At 50.2% G+C, this 13,039-nt stretch overlaps 1 protein-coding gene across 4 annotated transcripts in view; it reads right to left on the bottom strand.

The window, feature by feature from the left end:
• Positions 1 to 1,070: 1,070 nt before the first annotated feature.
• The window catches only part of Znf76 (zinc finger protein 76), a 34,972-nt gene continuing 23,003 nt past the window's right edge, over positions 1,071 to 13,039 (bottom strand). For 2 of the 4 annotated variants that reach the window (XM_048805152.1, XM_015487592.2), the window contains 12 exons: positions 11,071 to 11,151; positions 10,886 to 10,963; positions 9,288 to 9,487; positions 6,855 to 6,971; positions 6,516 to 6,591; positions 5,826 to 5,951; positions 5,527 to 5,706; positions 4,472 to 4,705; positions 4,216 to 4,394; positions 3,465 to 3,629; positions 2,447 to 2,560; positions 1,071 to 1,927 (listed from right to left, as the gene is read on the bottom strand). In XM_048805152.1, the coding sequence (XP_048661109.1) occupies positions 1,823 to 1,927; positions 2,447 to 2,560; positions 3,465 to 3,629; positions 4,216 to 4,394; positions 4,472 to 4,705; positions 5,527 to 5,706; positions 5,826 to 5,951; positions 6,516 to 6,591; positions 6,855 to 6,971; positions 9,288 to 9,487; positions 10,886 to 10,963; positions 11,071 to 11,151 (1,655 nt within the window). In that variant the 3' untranslated portion in view covers positions 1,071 to 1,822. The remainder of the gene's footprint in view (positions 1,928 to 2,446; positions 2,561 to 3,464; positions 3,630 to 4,215; positions 4,395 to 4,471; positions 4,706 to 5,526; positions 5,707 to 5,825; positions 5,952 to 6,515; positions 6,592 to 6,854; positions 6,972 to 9,287; positions 9,488 to 10,885; positions 10,964 to 11,070; positions 11,152 to 13,039) is intronic. The other 2 variants (XM_048805153.1, XM_015487593.2) reach the window with 2 other exon arrangements.

Raw genomic sequence — 13,039 nt, 5'->3', positions numbered from 1 at the left:
TATTCCCTGGGCACTGGCTCTAAAAGGCACAGAGGGCACTGCTCACTCTGGGCCTGGTGGCCCTGAAGACACCAGACTATATCTGAAACACACAAGGGTGAGTCTTGTGGGGCCCAAACTCAGGGATTCTGGCAGGGGCAGTTTTGGGATTTGGGGCCCTCCATATCGGTATTACCATATCTTTAGACCCAAAGCCCATGAGGGCTGGGCATATCCACTTCAGAAGTAGGGATTTAAAGCCACCTGCAGGACAATTCTGAGACACTCCCTTGCTAGGGGCATGCCTTACTATTCTGCTTCCAAAGGGATGCAAGAGTAAATGGGAGCCTTCTAGCTATACTAGGAGTATGGGCCAGGGGATGGGGTTCCATTCTCACGTGGTAGGAAGGGGCTTGGGACACCATCACAGTTGAGAGAGGGAAAGAGACATCTCCAGCTCCTGCAGTGCTTCCGCTTGGGCAGGGTCAAACCCACAGCTCCTTCCCCTGCATCCCTTCCTCCCACTGGGACTGGTCTGATCTTACCACTCACTTTTCAGTCTGATTATGGCTTTGAAATCCCACAGCAGAGCCCCAGACTCTGGGTGTACCCCATTTCCCAGGGCTGGGTAACATAACCAGGGCTTCAGCACCAGAGCAGCGAGGCATCAGAAACTTGGTAACCTTGACGGAGGTGCCCCTCAGCCCTGCTTTAACCTGAGGTTTTGCCCCCTGGGAGGAGCTGACTGTGTGCAGTCAGGAGTGGCTGGGGCTGGAAGGGCTCAGGCTACATTCCACAAAGATAAGGCAGGAAAAGAGTTCTTCCAGCCCACCATCCCAATGACCGAGATTCAGTTAGAGCTTGGAAGCAGTGGTCACCCTAGAGCCCACCTGCTCAGGTGGTAGGAAGACACCAGCAGCTCTCCTGGGCTTATCTTACATGAGGCCTTTCTCCTAACTGGGTCCCAGGTAGCCCAGCCTACCAGTTAGGCATCAAGGCCGAGCAGTTTGTGTCAGAGAAACAGGGCTGAAAGCTTGACTTGATCAACCCTGCCACCAGGGTCCAGAGCTGAAAGAATGGAAGAAACCAGGTGGAAACTTGGAACTTTTATTAAATACGCATTCACCTGTTTGCCATCGCCACCCAGAGCAGGGAAAAATAATAATTATCAAAATAGAATTAAAAAAAAAACACACACAAAACAAATTAACCCCAATCCCCAGCAATCTATGTACAAGGCCACTCCCTGCCTCTCTGCCACTGAGAGGTTGGGGGGTTGCTGGGTGGTGGGAGCTGGGCACCTTTACTCCAGCCACAGGCCCCTGAGGAATTTATTCTTACTGTGGTGGCAGGAAGTCCCTAGTGCCAAGTGGCCAGGCATCTCTGCTGGCCTCTGGGGAGGTGGTTATTGCTGGGAGGGGCAGGGCTAGGCCTGCTCTGCCCCCACTGGGCTGAAGAGCTATTAGCTCTCTCCCCTGGTAGGCCATCACCAGTCATGGTAGAGGCCAGTCCCCACTGCAGCCCCAAACTCCACCTGAGAAGGGTTATGGACTGAAGGTGGGAAGGGTGTTCTCCAAAGGGAGGAGAGTGGGCGCCCAGGGCAGCCTGGTGATCAGGCTTGTGCTCCTCAGCTCCTGAGGATGACACACTCCCAATTCCCACTGCCTGGCCCTTCTTGTGTAGGGCCCCCATCCCCTTCAGTTAGACCATTTTCCTGCTGCTGTCTCACCCGAGACCTATGTGGCCACCTTCCATGTTTCAGCCACAGCTGGGGCCCTTGGAGGCAGAGCCGCCTGTGAAGCACCGCACCTCCTTCAGCATAAGTGGGAGCCAGCCCTCAGGCTCAGCAACCACTCTCCGACACTGCTGTCTCCAGAGTCATGGCCCCTTGCTGCATGGCAGCAGTGGCAACGCTGATAGCCTCTTCCAAGGTCTGCTGCTCCTCCAGCTGTGGAGAAGGGAGGAACATGTGAGATACTCCCTATTAGATCCTAGCATTAGTGGTATGTGGTAGATGCCCTCCATCTACCCAGGGTCACATGTGAAGCTCTTAGTAGGGCCCCAATAACAGAAGGTTCACCATGAAGAGTTCTATTAGGTTAGGTATGGCCAGGGACCCAGGATGGCCCAGGGTCAGAAAGATTGGTTTGTTTGTAGACTAATTGTCTGGAGAGAACCTTAGTGATCATCCACCATTAAGTCCCAGGTGAAGAAACAGAGATGAATGGCTGAGCCACAGGTGGACTGCCACGGGAGTTATCCTGAAGGCTGGAAAGGGCTTTCCTATGCTGCTTTAGCCAAGAAAGAGCTTGAGACATATGTGTGGATGGGCAGGAAGAGATTTGTCCTCTGAAATGGGCTCCTTTTGAGTCTGATGCCCTTCTCTTCAAGAATTCCACTGAATTCCTTTCCCCACTTGTTCCCTTCTCTGGTCTAAGATCCCCTTTCCTCTCAGACTTCAACCCACCTGCACTGCTATGTGCGTTCCGTTGGCTGTGGCCAACAGCGCCACCTGTTGATGATGAAGGGATGCTACACTTGAGTTCTCGGCCACCACAGCCCCAGAGGTAATGATTGTGACCTGAAACACAGAAGATCTTCCACCCACCTGCAGTACCCTCCATCTCCCCACTCCTAATAACAACCACTCCACACAAGATGGCTAGGAACAACCCAGAAAAAAATGGACAAGACCATGTAGATCATATTAATTAGTTTGAGGCTCTGAGATGAACGAGGTTGTGTTTTTCTCCAATTTAGAGCCCAGGAGAATTCAGGATTTCAAATCGTAGGACAGAGTTATAAAGGACCCCAGAGAGAATTTAATCCCTTCAGCTGAAAATGGACCTTGAAGTCCATGAAAAAGTGATTGCCTACTTTTCAGCAAAGCAAATTTAGAGTAAACTGAGATTTAGAAACCATCTCTTGACCCCATTGTGTGTGTGTGAGTGTGCGCTGTACTGGGAATTGAACCCAGGGGTACTTAATACTGAGATATGCTCTCAGCACTTTATTTATTTATTTATTTATTTATTTATTTATTTTTTGTTTGTTTTTTTTTTTTAAAAATATTTATTTATTTATTTTTCGGTGGACACAACATCTTTGTTTGTATGTGGTGCTGAGGATCGAACCCGGGCCGCACGCATGCCAGGCGAGCGCGCTAACACTTGAGCCACATCCCCAGCCCCTCTCAGCACTTTTTTTAAAAGACAGGATCTCACTAAATTGTCCAGGCTGGCCTCAAACTTCTGGTCATCTTGCCTAAGCCCCTTGAGTGGCTGGGATTACAGGTCATGATACCCAACTCAAGTCAAATGCTTTTAAAGGTTTGAGTTGCCCAGAGGAGCTGCGGGGAAGACCTTTGATGGTGGGGAATCTTTGTCCTTGAAAAGGCTTGGCTAGTTTGGCCTGTACTTTCATGCCCACCCCATGGAAAGGTTAACAAGAGAACAAGAAACCCTAAGCAAACCGCCTGGTCATACGGGCTGCGTCTGGGTGCCATCAGCGCTGACCATGGTGACTGTATGTGTGCCAGATGTGGCCAGGTCATCGTTGTGGCTGGGGATGGTGAGGGTGGTGCTGCCGTGCTGGGTTACCACACTGATGGCACTCCCCAGGGCCTGCAGGTCTTCTGGGGACAGGCTGACCTGCCAATAGGAGGGGAGAAGATGAGCTGGAACACCAGAAAAGGGGTGTCTGAAAACCCCTCAGGAGGGTGTCTGCTCTCCCAGATAAGCAAGCAAAACAGGGCCAAGACAGCAGAGAGCTACGCTAAAATTGACTAACCACTTCTGTGACCACCACTTTGCCTTCAAGCCCTGCTATTGCATCAGGGTCTTCACCAAATTTCATCCCTGACACCTCTAGAAGGCCTAGGTGGTACTGGGCAGAGAGGGTGTGGACAAGGGCCAGGTTATACTGCTGGCTGGTAACACTGGTGGGACTTCCAGGCTTCTGGAACCCTATACCAACGTGCCTCTTGAGAAGGACATTCAAATGTCTCAGTTGGACACCTATCAGCTTCCAAGAGGAAAGCTACTATTTTCCAGAAGCTGAGTCTAGGCTGGAAGCAAGAGGCTGGGCTACACGATTTGGTCCCCTCAGCTTTAGCTCTCTGAAGTCCACAGAGCTAAAATAGAAATCTGCATGGAAGTGGGGTTGTCAGAACTTCAGAGCTCCCCAGAGTTCCCAGAGAGAATGAAGTGGTCATTTTGGCCTGCCCCAGCCCTGTACCTGCTGGGCACCATCCTGAGTGATGAGAGCCACCTGGGGAGCCCCATCCTCCTCAGTCACCATGGCCACTTGAGCTGGGATGTCATCACCCTCTTCCTTCACTTCTGACAGGTAAGCAATGCGAGCTCGCTTGGGTGGTGGACTTTCCTCAGCTGTAGAGGCGGCTAGGAGAGGAGAGCCTAGGCTACCTCCTGCCATTGGATGCATCTGGGAGGTCTGGCTTGCCCGACTCTTGCCCCCTGCCCACTCCCCTCACCTTCGAGCTGCTGTTGCTCATACAGGGCCTGCTCGCTCTCCTCGGTGGCCTCTAGCTCGCCATGGGCGCTGCGCTTGTGCATGGCCAGGGTGGAGGTCTGCCGGTAGGTCTTGCCACAAGTGCTGCAGGTGTAGGGCTTGCAGTGTGTGTGCACCACATGGTGTTTGTACAGGCTTGAGTACTCAGTGAAGCGCTTTCCACAGCCTGGCACCGTGCAAACGTATGGCTTCTCCCCTGGGGACACTGGGCTGTGAGGGGGGTGGGAACTGGGGCTGGCAAGGGGGAAACTAAGGGGACAGGGATGGGGGACAGGGTTGGTGAAGGGAAAGCCAGAGGGAAGGAGAGGGACTGAGACCTGAGACTCTGAACAGACAGAGTTGGGGAAGATGGCCAGTGGATGACATGGAGGACCTGGGCATGGGATCTCTGAGCCCAGGTTTGATTTAATGTAACTGAAGTGCAGTGGTGAAAGAATGGGGTGGGGCAAAGCTGGGGTTGGGGAAGGGGTAGAGGGGCACTGAGGACTGATGAGGCTGAGGGTGGAAGGTTGGACAGTGGTGAACAAAAGAGGCAGGAGGCGGGAATAGGGTCTGAAGTGTTAGGTAGACACGCATGGCTGAGAGATGACACAGAAGGCTGGACAAGGGATGTGACATTGGGGAGGGTGAGGACATACAGGAGTCATATGCACAGTGGATGAGGTGAGAAGCTGAAGGTGACATTTCACTGTTTCTTCCCCACCATTCTTGACCCTGGGGTCTTCTCAGGAACTCAGCCAGAGCAGAGTTTAGGGCAGGGATAGAGGAATGGTTGGGAACTGAGGGACCCCCCCAGAGGGCTGGCAATACCTGACAGCCTGGACCTAATTGGAAATGGAGGAACCACTTACTGCTAGTGAAACAGTGGCTCTGGGGATACCCACCCCCAGACCAGCCTGGAATGGCCGGCGGGGAAGGGCTCCAGACTGGGAGCTGAGAGTGTGTTTCAGATCGGAAGCCTACAGTAGAGGGAGGTGGGGCCTCTAGAGGGTGGTCCTCGCATGCCAGCTGGCCCACCTGTGTGGATGCGCACGTGATTCTTGTAGTTGGTGGCGCTGGTGAAGCCACGGCCACAGTGGGGCTCGGGGCAGGTGTAGGGCCGCTCGCCTGTGTGGGTGCGCACATGTACCTTGCGGATATTAGATGTGGTGAAGGAGCGGCCACAGCCCTCAAAAGGGCACCGGAATGGGCGTTCACCTGTGCAGATGGGGGGTGTAAGGGGTGGCTCAAGAAAGGTGGCCATGTTGGAGCAAGAAAGGGATGGCACTGGGTGAACTGAGTCCCCCTTCCCCAGGGGTGGGCAGGGCCTTGCCTACCAGTGTGGGTACGGACGTGCTTCTGTAGGTCTCCTGAGGTCTTGAAGGCCTTGCTGCACAGTTCCTCTGGGCACTTGTATGGTTTCTCACCAGTATGGGTGCGAACGTGGCTCTTCAGACCATAGCCTATGCAAGTGTGGTGGGGTAGAGCACCAGTGGGACCTCATCTTCCACTGCTTGCCTCATTTACAGGCGCCCTCCATCCTAAACTGTGCTCTGGGAGGCTCCAAAAGCCCACACTGGTCTATTCTATGTTGCCTGGGCAGGGAGGAGGGCGTAGAAAAGCCCACTTTGTCCTCTCCTGTAGCAGCTGGAAGCATTACAAAAATGTAAGTATGAGAACGCAGAGAATCTGTGGCTAAAGGTCTTTGTTTCACAGAAGGAAAAATATAGCCCAGAGATGCCATGGCCCTCAGCACCCCACATCTAATGATTTTCAGAGCTGATATGACAAGGAGTGTCTCTCTACCTATGCCCCTGTTTCCTTCCACTGGCCTTGACCATGCTGCCTTTCGCTTCTGTAGCAGGGTTTCCTTCAAAGGCAGCACCTGCAGGTCAGAGCACTCTCAGTAGTTTCTCTAGATTGGCAGCCTGTGTTGTGCCTCTCTCAAGGAGGCCCCAAAGCTGATCTAGAATCCTCTGCTCTCAATTGGAAGCAGTCTACCTTCAGTCTCCATCCAGGTAAGTTACCTGTGGCAAAGGCCTTTCCACAGCTGGGGAAATCACACCTGTATGGACGGTCACCTGTGTGAGCTCGTTCATGCACCTGTGAGGACAAGAAATTGCATAATTCAGAGGGACAGGAGTATAGGCTCGTCTCTGGTTCTCTTCAGGGCCCTGGTTCTTCCCTGCTATTCTGTACATGTGTATCATAACCTCCTGTGCTGATGTTTCTGTGTATGTATCTCTTCCCTCTAGAAGGTAATGTGCAAATTGAGGGCAGGAACCAGTTCCAAAAAAGCAGAATGGCAGAATTTCAGCCTGGCAGGAAGGTAGGTAGAGCTGAAAATTGCCTACTAGCCACCTTACCTTTAAGTGATGTGCAGTGGTATAGAGACGCCCACAGCCCTTGTAGCCACAGCGGAATGCTCTGTCTCCAACCTGCTGCCCTTTGCCATTATGAGGAGCCTGGCTGTCATGTAGAACCTGAGGAAAAAGTCTTAGGGTCCCTATATGGATTCTCCCCATTGAAGGAAAAGAAGTGGTAGCATACAGGGTCCAACTGACAGCCTATGACTCAATAACATGGTAAAACTATCAAGGGCCTCTAGGGTAGAGGACATATCCAGACAGAAAGGGAACAGATATTCAGGCACACTGCAAGAGAAACCATGCTGGCAATATGAAGTCATACTCATCTCTGATGGACAGAGCGGGGACAGTCACAGGGGCTGTGGTAGCTACTGAAGAAGGAATATCTCGTAGCCAATTAGGTGAGGTGGGGCGTTTGGATGGCCATACTTGAGCTAGGCTGACTTCCAGGAACCTCCCTTTTAACCACACACTCCTAAGAGGCTGCAATTCTTGATATGTTCATCCTCTGATAGGAGGGCCTCCTCCTCCTGGTGGGAAACTGCACAGAAAGAGCATGAACAAGGGGGCTTGCTGTGTAGATGAGCTCAGCCAGGTTCACCTGGCAGGGCAAGGGGCCCACAGTGAAGTGGCTACAACCAGAAGTGCTCTAAAAGAGGGGGCACAAATTTAAGCCCTAACTACAGCACCCAGGTAACTAACAAATCCTTTGTTTTATTTCATTTCCTGGGGACACTGTTAGAGTCACCTGTCTGACACCAGCCTCAGACCAGAGAGCCCTTACTACTCTTCTGCTTTCCTAGGCATGGTCCTAGTGGGACTGTCCCTTACTCTTTTCTTTTGGGATGCTGCAGGATCACACTCTGGTCTTTTCAGGAGATCCTAGAACTCTGGAAGTCATAGTGAGGAGAGGACTAAAGGGTAAGACCAAATTCATGGCAAGATCTGTCTAATTTGGCTCCAGGTCAGAGGGGCAAATAGCTGACACCCACACAAGCACTCAGATTTCACTCCATGTCATACCAGCTCCCTGTAATTAGGGAGTCAAGGATCATCAGAGCTGGAAGCAACCCTGAGATCATCTGGTTCCATATTATGGTATTAGAGAGGAATAAGCTGAGGCCTGGGAGGGGAGTGACTCACCTGAGAACGGACTATGTGACGGCAGAGCCAGCACATATTTCAGGGCTCATGGTCTAAATAAAGACCAATTCTTTTTCCACCAGCTGTCAGTCTCACATTTGGTTTCTAAAATATTCCCTGGGAACAGGGGTGGGAGTGGGCAATAGCCAAAAGTGGTCTGCCACAGTTTTGTGTGGTGTTTTTTTTGAACTGGATTGAACCTAGGGGCACTTAACCACTGAGCACATCCCCAGCCCTTTTTCATTAAGTTACTTAGGGCCTCTCTAAATTGTTGAGGCTGGCTTTGAACTTGTGATTTTCTGCCTCAGCCTCCTGAGCTACTGGGATTACAGGTGTGCAGCACCACACCAGTTTGTGTTTCATTTTGAAGTGACATGAAGATTTCCTCTTTTCCTTTACCACACAGCCAATTTCACTGTATAAAAACAACTTTTCTTCAATCTTTGGGTAAATCTGGTGTTTCAGGAAACTGCCACAAATACTCCAAAGCTCTGCGGTCCAGCCAGGGAAAGATCACTCCAATCTGGAAAATTCACAGATCTCAGATCTCTGTGTTCCTGTCTTCCAACAGGCAGCACCACAGTTTCAGCAGAGGATGCTCAGAATGACTGGTATTTGAAGGGAAAGAGCCTTTTTTTCCTCCTTTTTTCAGTATTTGAGATCAAGCCCAGGGCCTTGCTTATGCTAGGCAAGTTCTCTGCCTCTGAGCTGTATCTCCAGCCCTGAGCCAGGAGTCTATTTTTCAACTGAGTTACTGTGTGGGCCTCAGGTTCCAAGAATCCCACCTGCTCTGTTGCATATGCCCTGGTCATTGCCCTGCCATGCTTATTTTCCCAATGACTAAATAGTTGCAGAGAAGAAATAAATACAAGAGTATCTGACTTCAGTGGATAAAACAAAAACAAAAAACTAATAAAAGACACTGGCAGGGGCTTTCCTAAAAAGTACAGAGGACTATTACAGCAGCCAAAGAGAAGCTGGGCCTAACTTCCCATCACACAATGCTACTTTTTTTTTTTTTTTTTTTTACAGCAGCCTTCTCTCTTCAGAGACAGGCATAAATGTAATCAACCGTAGCAGACCCAGCCCATGCCCTGGACAGGGACATGTGAGATGATCTGGGGTAACTTGGGTAGAGGGGCAAAGACAGTATTGCCCAGGTCATGTTCAAGCACAGGGCTGCTCCTGTCCTCTGGAGAGGTGAAGTTCTGGTAGGGCCAAGAGGTAGTGGACAGGTGAAGCCCCACGGTTGTGAGTGATGGACAGTGTCAGGATCTGCGTGCTCACCTTGCTTGCATACTGCTCCAGGGCTACCACTGTGTCTGCGCTAAAGCCCTCATCATCTTCCGCTGCCAGATCTTCTAAGCCCACCTCTGTCTGCACGGCCAGGATGGTGCTGTCTGATGGCACAGCCACAGGATGGTGAATGTAGGCAGTGGAGCCATCTTCCAGCTGCACAGCTTCCAGGGCACTGGGATCATAGCCCTCTGCAAGGAACACACGATTAGCCCTGAAGCCACACAAGAGGAGAAGACAGAGCTGGGAACCTGGCTTTAACTTAATGAAAGGTACACATTCCAAGGAGTTTCAACATCAAGTTTGTCCTGGCCTTCACCTTGGTGATTCCTTCTTGCTAGTGGGAATTCCTTCTGGGGTTGCCTCTCCTAAGGACAAGGTCTCTATGGTGTGCTGATTGGAAACTCACTAGCTCCTCAAGGACCTAATGGGACCACCATCACCTGGGCTTAGATGGCCACAAAGGCTTCCTGATCGAGCACCTCTCCTCTGTTCTACTTCCTTCTAGGCAGCATGGCATCTATAGGAATCTTACAGGACACAAAGGTGATCCCATCACCTAACTGCTTTAACAGTTCAAATATTTCCCACTGGTCTTAGGACAAACACCAAGATCCAAACCCCAATGCAACCAGTGAGTGCTCTGCCTTTCTCATTCTGGCTTCCTCTTAACCACTCTCCTCTCTCCCCTAGTCTTCTAGCTCCCAGAAGTTCCTAGAATGTGCCATTATTTCTCCCAGCTCTCCAGCTCCATGCCTACCATGCTGTTCCTCTGTCTGCAGTACTGAATGCTCCCTGCCACCCTCCTTCCCCTAGCTAAATCTATCCATCCTTCAGCTCTCAGTTCCAGCATCACTTCCTTAGAGAAGTCCTCTCTGAGCCTGATCCCAGTTTGTAATGATCAGTTCATCAGTGATGGCTTATTTCACTTCTCTTTCCCCCTCTAGACTATGGGTGAGCACGGACTGTGTCTAACTTGATTCTCCCTTGTATGCTTCATGCCTAGCACAATGGCTGACATATAGTCGTTGCCCAAGAAGCACTTGGCCACTGGGATTTAACTCAGGAGCACTTGGCCACTGAGCCACATTCCAGCCCTATTTTGTATTTTATTTAGAGACAGAGTCTCACTGAGTTGCTTAGAACCTTGCCACTGCTGAGGCAGGCTTTGAGCTCATGATCTTCCTGCCTCAGCCTCTTGAACCTCTGGGATTACAGGCATGTGGTATCGAACCTGGCAGGAGCTCTATTCTTAAATATTGGTTAAGTTTCTTTTTTCCTGGCTACGGATGATGTCCTCAAGTCCTATTTAAAGCCTTAATACTTTGTGGACGTGCTGGAGCCAAAGTCACCACCAAGGCCCACGTACAGACTCTTAAGGCTCAGCCTCCTGGTGGCAGAGACAGCTGTATGCACAGGAAAGGTGGGTAAGGCTGCTAACAAAGGTGAGCATACATGTGCTTCGGGGAGGACAGCATCTGTGTCTATATTCTAATCATCACAATGTGCCACTCTATCCCCTCTGCCCCGACCTCTGTCAGTTCTGTGTCCATTCTTTTCCCTGTCAGTTGTGATGTCCATGAACCCACCTTTGGGTGTGCGGTGTATATAGGCCATGCTGCCATCTTCCAGTTGCACAGGCTGTCCATCCTCAAAGGAGAGAGATTCTGTAATGAGAGCAATGCCAGCCTTTTTCTGGAGCTTGGAGCCACAGAGGGGTCCTTGATGGGGACTGCCATCCCTCCACAAGCCAGGGGTGTGTTGGTGTCCTCACCTTTCTGTACTGTCACTTGGTGAATGTATGCGGTGGTCCCATCCTCAAGCTGGATCACTTGCCCTTCAAGCAGCTTCTCTCCTATGGAGGTGGAAATGGAGAGAAATGGGCCAGGCCTGAAAAGGACTCAGAGATGCCTGTTTTTAGAAAAGGCCATTTGAGACTCTGGGCATGAGCCTGTAGCACAGATAATGTTCACCAAGTTTCCTTGCTCCTGGACTTCCTAGGCCTGGGCCTTGAGGCACTGAGAATAAAGACATCCTGTCATTCAGGAACCTTGCATCTCCCAGCAGATCCCCTTCCTGTCACTCACAGGGGAGAAACTTCCTTTATTATTCCGCCCAAGCCCGGCAAAGTGGGGATTTCCAGCCTAACAGAAACTGCTGAGATTGAACTAAATGGAGAACAAAGGAAACCCAGGAGGGACCCAAATGGTAAAAACTCAGATACAGCTCAAACTAATGAAATCAAAATATATTCCTTTGTTTCACACTGTGGTAGTGTGCCAAGACCTTGAGCCTCTGATAAGACAGTAGTATAGCACAGTGGTTAAAAGTAATGGGTTCTGGAACCAGGTTAAGCCTCCTGAGTGTGAATTCCAGCTCTATTTCTTACAAGCTGTGTGGCCTGGGTCAGCTTTTTAATCGTTGTGTCTCAGTTTCTTTCTTCTTCTTCTTCTTTTTTTTTTTGGTGGTGCTAGGGATTAAACCCAGGGCCCTGTGCACGGGAGGCAAGCACTCTACCAACTGAGCCATATACCCAGCCTAACAGTTTCCTCTTCTTAAGAACTACATTTTCCTGGGGGCTGAGGATGTAGCTCAGTGGTAGAACACTTGTCTAGAATGCACATGCCCTAGGTTCAATGCCCAGCACTGAAAAATAAGACAAAACAAAAATTCTATCTTCCTCATATGGTTGCTGTGAGGGTTCAATGTGATAAATGAGAATGTGATAAGTCCTTAGCAAATTTTAACTCTTATTGTAACCAGTCCAATGTGCATTTTAAAAGAAATGGAAAGCAAAACAACACGAAGCTGAGTGGGACTATTATGCTATTATGTGTTCATCTAGTCTTACCCCATTGCTACTGCTACTACTAATAAAAAATTGACTCACATAAGGCAACACAACAAACATTATAAAAATTAAGACTGCAGATTTCCTAAGATAGTACCCTTCCTTTATCTTACTGGAAAGAACTTCTAAAAGGCTCTTGGAATTAGAATTAGATGCCCCCGTCCTCGTGTCCAGTGAGTCTGAGAGAGGGGGAAGGAAGAAAGGAAGTGAGAAAGGTAAGAAAGTAAGGGAGACTGAAGAGTTAATTACAAGTGATTTGTTTGTCCCTTTATTTTATTTTTATTTTTTTTTAATATTTTTTTTTATTTTTTATTTTTCAGTGGACACAACATCTTTGTTTGTATGTGGTGCTGAGGATCGAACCTGGGCCGCACACATGCCAGGCGAGCGCGCTACAGCTTGAGCCACATCCCCAGCCCCTTGTCCCTTTCTTTAGAAGTTTTACGTTTTGGAATTTGATTCTTATGATAGGAAAAGAATGAGGTGGCTACTTCTGGCCCAGCTTTCTGCTATCTCCCCTTCAGAAGAGTCCCCAAACTTGTCTCCAGACTGAATTGTTGAGAGCCACAGCCTAAGGGGCCCCAGCAACATCTAGCTGATTGGCTCCTCTGCGGTGATGCTCATTGGGCTGTTTCCCCGCCCTTTCAGACTACGGAGCTGCTCACTGGGGGACTTTTTTTGGCTCCGCCCATGCGACCCAGCCAATCGGCCTCAAGAGCAGGAGGAGGCGGGGAGGTGGAGAGGCTTGTGGGAAGCTGGTGGTGGCAGTTGGGCTCTGAGGGTTTTTCCTGAGGAGCTGTTTTGTTTGGCTGTGTGGTTCTAAAAATAAAGTTCGTTTCTTTTGACAAGTGGCTCCTGAATTGTGCCCAGCCAGACTGCGGCACTGAATCTT

Source organism: Marmota marmota, unplaced genomic scaffold, assembly GCF_001458135.2.
Source record: "Marmota marmota marmota unplaced genomic scaffold, marMar, whole genome shotgun sequence".
NCBI lineage: Eukaryota > Metazoa > Chordata > Mammalia > Rodentia > Sciuridae > Marmota > Marmota marmota.
Note: the sequence above shows the minus strand (reverse complement) of the source record. Positions and strands in the feature narration are given on the sequence as shown.